This window comes from Maniola jurtina, chromosome 20 (genome assembly GCF_905333055.1).
Source record: "Maniola jurtina chromosome 20, ilManJurt1.1, whole genome shotgun sequence".
NCBI lineage: Eukaryota > Metazoa > Arthropoda > Insecta > Lepidoptera > Nymphalidae > Maniola > Maniola jurtina.
The window spans coordinates 936,674-941,760 of NC_060048.1; the positions used below are offsets into that span (position 1 = coordinate 936,674).

The 5,087-nt window shown below is 38.4% G+C and overlaps 1 protein-coding gene across 1 annotated transcript; it reads right to left on the reverse strand.

The window, feature by feature from the left end:
* Positions 1-387: 387 nt before the first annotated feature.
* LOC123875421 (protein C1orf43 homolog) lies at positions 388-5,087 on the reverse strand. The gene is made up of 6 exons (XM_045921236.1): positions 4,837-5,087; positions 4,066-4,219; positions 3,350-3,569; positions 2,733-2,871; positions 2,069-2,362; positions 388-857 (listed from the first exon to the last, which is right to left on the reverse strand). Exons 1-5 carry the CDS (start codon positions 4,993-4,995, stop codon positions 2,258-2,260), a joined length of 777 nt encoding a protein of 258 aa, XP_045777192.1. The 5' UTR covers positions 4,996-5,087; the 3' UTR covers positions 388-857; positions 2,069-2,257.

The following is a 5,087-nucleotide window of genomic DNA, read 5'->3' on the forward strand; positions in this document are numbered from 1 at the left end:
TTTAATAATTATGCCATAATATATAATAATAAATCATTAATTGTTTCTGTATGTAGTAGGTAGATTATTAAGAATACCTATTGTGATCATTATTATAAATAAATATAAGTGACATACTTATAACTAGTCCTAATATATTTAAATGTTTATAAGAGATCTGAAAATGTTATACTTGTTGAATATATAAATAAAGTATTAATAATAATAATAATTGGATTTTATTTCAACTATTTACAGAATTTCCTCAGTTCCAAACTGTAACAATTCAGAAAGAGTTCTTAAGAGATAATCATAAAGTTAAACGAAATACATGAATTTTTTTAGGCCCATCTTAATGCACATAACGCAGCCAAAAAAAATTTAATAAATTCAAAGGTTTTTTTAAAAAATATAAACTGTTTTTTTTTTTTTTTATTACAAGGGACTCATTTTCTTATTCACCCATCGTTTTTTTCTCTTTGGAGATATGGGTAATCTATTGAGGAACCATTACTCATACTTATCTCAAACTTGCTGAATTTCAGACTTATTGAACTTTGGAACCGAGGTACCGAAACATACTATTATTATAAAAATTAAGTATTCAGTCCTTTCAGGGCAAATCACACGTAGTTCTTTTAGCTCATCTGACCAGCCATTTCAGCAATAGGGGAGTCTTCCAACACTGAGCTATCTTTTGTGAGGTCGCCAAATTGGGACCCTAAATCTATCGGTTTTTCAAACTGCCCTGCCCATTGTCAACTTGTTGAGCTGTATTGATTATCCGGTTCTTCTATGATGTAATCATTTCTAATTCGATCATGTAGAGAAACTCCAAAAAATTGCTCTCTCCATCACTCGCTGTGTGACTGAGCTTTCTTATGAAGTCTACTCAAACTCAAACTCAAATTATTTTTATTCAATTAAACTTTTACAAGTGCTTTTGAATCGTCAAAATAATCTACCACTGGTTCGGAATGCTGTTCCTACCGAGAAGAACCAGCAAGAAACTCGGCGGTTGCTCTTTTCAAATGTACAATTTACAATAATATGCCATACTGTATACAAGCAATTGCAGCGCCGTGTATTGCTGGAGCGCATCAAATCCAAGCTTTTTTGTCATTTACATAATCTTCGATTGTATAATAAGCTTTTTTCAGGAGCATACTTTTAATAGATTTTTTAAACTTGTGTAAAGGCAAGTCTAAAATTGATTGTGGAATTTTATTATAAAATATTACACTCATTCCCACAAACGATTTTCCAACTTTCCTGAGGCGGAGCGTAGGATATGCGAGCCTATCACGGTTTCTAGTTTGCCGGTCGTGGAAATCACCGATTTTTTTGTAACTATGAATGTTTTGTCGTACAAAAATTATATTAGCGTAAATATATTGAGAAGCTACTGTAAGAATACCTATTTCCTTAAATTTCTCTCGTAGGGAATCGCGCGGTTTTAAATTATAGATTGCGCGTATTGCCCTTTTTTGTAAAACGAAAATTTTTCCAATATCTGCCGCTTTACCCCATAGCAAGATTCCGTAAGACATAATACTGTGAAAATAGGCAAAATATACAATTTTTGCAGTTTCCACATCAGTTATCTGTCGAATCTTTCTAACAGCGTAAGCAGCAGAGCTGAGTTTACCAGCAAGTGTTGATATATGGGCGTTCCATTGAAGCTTTGCATCTAAAGTTATCCCCAGGAACACGGTAGTTTCTTGTACTTTCAACATATCATTATTTACCATTAAATTAAAATCATTTGCCGTCTTAGTATTGGGCAATGCGAATTCGACACACTTAGTTTTCTTTGCATTTAAAAGCAAATTATTAACAGTAAACCAATGAGTAACCTGCGATATGGTTCTATTTACATCGTCAAAATTATTATAATTTCTATCGACTTTAAAAATCAATGACGTATCATCAGCAAATAGTACAATATCGCAAGTATTTTGGACGAAATATGGTAAATCGTTTATATATACCAAAAACATGAAGGGACCTAAGATAGAGCCTTGTGGAACACCCATTAGTGAGGCTGATCCGGATGACTTCACATCATTTACACATACAGTTTGTATACGATCACTGAGGTTAGCTACAGTTAGCAATCATATCTTGGATCCATATAATATGTGATTCCTGGCAAACACACTGTTCTATCACATGTCACTAAATTCACTTCACTTTAACACTGGTCACCTATCGAGATGACAGCACATGTGAGCGTAGCTTGCTACAGAGTCTGCGCGGGTTGGCGCGGGGCGCGCGCTCAGAGTGCCGTTTCGTCGGCCGGCGCCTTCACCAGCGGCTCGGTGGGGCTCCGCACTGGGATCCTGAGTACTTCGTCCTCCATTTTAGCTTCTATGGGCATGTTCTGTGAACAACAATCAAGTTTTAGACTTCCATAACTTGCAACAATGATAAAATATTTCATATGAATTTTTTTTTTAAATTCTGATTTTTTTTGCATGAAATTATGAGCTTTCCATGATATGTAAGTAGTTGGTATGTTGAGAAATTACTTTTTCATTAAACAAATTACATCTCATAATATGTTGCCATATTAGTGTTTTGGAGTCCCGTAACTAATGACACCATTATTAACTGCATTGGTTGGTCTCTGTACAGCCTACACAGTGCACACACACACCAATCCATTAGAGCAGGTGGACGAGTGGACACGTGCGCAAGTATACTAGATCATATGTCGTATGATCATATGCCGTGCTGTTTAGTATAATTACCTCCAAAGCAGTGTAATGGTTGGCGGGGCGAGTCGCGGGCCGTAGTCTAGCGGGGTCGAGCAGGCGCGGCGCGCGGCGCTGCGGCGAGCTCCGAGCGCCCGCTGCGCCCACACATGACACACTCTTCAATAAGCGAGCACTGGAATTAAACCACAAATATTATAATACCTAACCTATATATATAATACCTTTTTAGGGTTTCATACCTTAAAAGAAAAAACAGAACCCTTATAGGATCATTTTGATGTGTGTCTGTCTGTATGTCTGTCAAGTGTCTTGTCAGTCAAGAAAACCTGTAGGGATATAGGGTACTTTTCGTTGACCTAGAATCATGTTTGACCAGTAGGTAGGTCTTATAGTACAAGTAAAAGAAAAATCCGAAAATCGTGAATTTGTTGTTACATCACAAAAAAAAAAATTAAAATGTATTCATAATTAGTGATTTCAAAGTAAGATACTGGGGTATCATATGAAAGGGTTTTACCTGTACACGATAAGAGGATGGAAACTCTCCCGACGTCTCTGCTCATCCTTGCCGAACTCACCAGGGTGGTGCCTCGCGGACTCATACGCGTTACAGAACTGATGTAGTAGCTTCAGAGATAGTAGATACTCACGCGTCCAACAACTTGAGCAGCAGTCGAGTGTATGCCCTATACTCGTCCTCGCCGAACTCAGCAGGGTGGTGCCTCGCGGACTCGTACGCGTCACAGAACTGATGCACGAGCTTCTGACCGCGACCATCGAGCGGCGCCGCCAGTGATGACAACAGGAACGCCCGGAGAGACTCCCGCGGATGGCGTCGGAGGCCAGGGTCCTGACGAGCTATCTCCTCTTCTACAAGATAACAATAATATTAGTACAAATAAAGAAAACAATGGTAATGAAGCAGTGCTAATCATTGTCTCACTCACACTATATTCAGGTTAGACTGTGTGAGTAAAATCGAATGATAACACAACAGTGTTATCATATAATAAAGCCACTAAAGCACAGAAAGAACACTTTCGATTCGTTTCTTTATTGGCACTCATTCAAATTAACATGCACCTTGTCTCAGAAAATTGGAAAATTACCTATAGTGTACTAACCTATTTTCATAATACCCTCATAGAATATAACGTGATGCTACCTTCACGTCTATTACTAAGATCAAATAAATATTATATTACTATGGGAGCACATGACTGAATAGTCTGCAGTAGTGAGCAGTGCGGGAGGGTGACAGTTCTCACAAGTTAACCAATCACTGAGCTCTCAGGTCACGTCATCACACCCTCCCACACCGTTACACTAGGAATCTCAGTTATGCATAATGCCTGTCATATATTACCAAGTGTTTTAACATCGTCCACAGCCCTGAACCGGTAGTGGTAGGGCTGCTGGGGCTCCAGGATGTAATGTGAGGGCTCCGTGCTCAGCAGTCGGGGCTCAAACACTATGCGCGGGACTGCTTCTATGCGCCTCTCTATTTCTTTCTTCAAGCACTACAAATAAAACATTTGTTAAATCTGGGATGGAAACATTGAGTTACTGTCACATTGTAATAATTGCAATGGTTGGATTTATACGCAGGCAAGTTTCCTCACAATGTTGTCGTTCCCTATTAAGCAAGTGATACCTAGTTGCTTAAACTGCATATAATTCCGAAAAATTAGAGGTGCATGTCCAGTATTGAACCTCTGACTTCCTGAATAGGTGAGGGATACCTTAATCACTAGACTATTAAGACAGATGCTCTAGCATTCTGCTGTGGCTATAGTGGTTCAAAGATGATTTCTATACAAACCCAAATGAAACCATACAGTCCTACTACAAAAACATCATGGGCGATTTTAATAGCAGAATTGGAAAACAAAGCCAAGCCAAAGACGGTATATATTGGGGAAATATGGCCAAGGAATAATAAGCCCAAATGGGGAAAGAAAGGTGCAAATGGGCATCGAACCCAAATAAATGTTCATGACCAGCTGCTTTAAAAAGAAGCAATCAATGGGCCTGCACAGTTTACCTATCTGTAAATAAAGAACTGTGGAGTTTGCCTAGCAGTGGGCGGTAATTTCCTAAATAGAGAAAGACTGTTACAACAATGTTCATATTATACCTTTTTCGCAGCTGTTCCTATTGGAACGTGAGGTCCTCTTCTAGACCGAAGGGCGAACCTTGTTATTTGTCGCTTGGCGAATATGAACAGGATCACGAAGGTCAGTACGCCACCACTGATGATGAATATTATGTTCAGTATACTCGTAAAATCCTGCATGATTTTATTAACTTAGGAACTTTTTATAGACAAAGAAAAATCAAAACAAACAACACCCTACGATCGCTTAATTTCATTCAACTGACATTGAC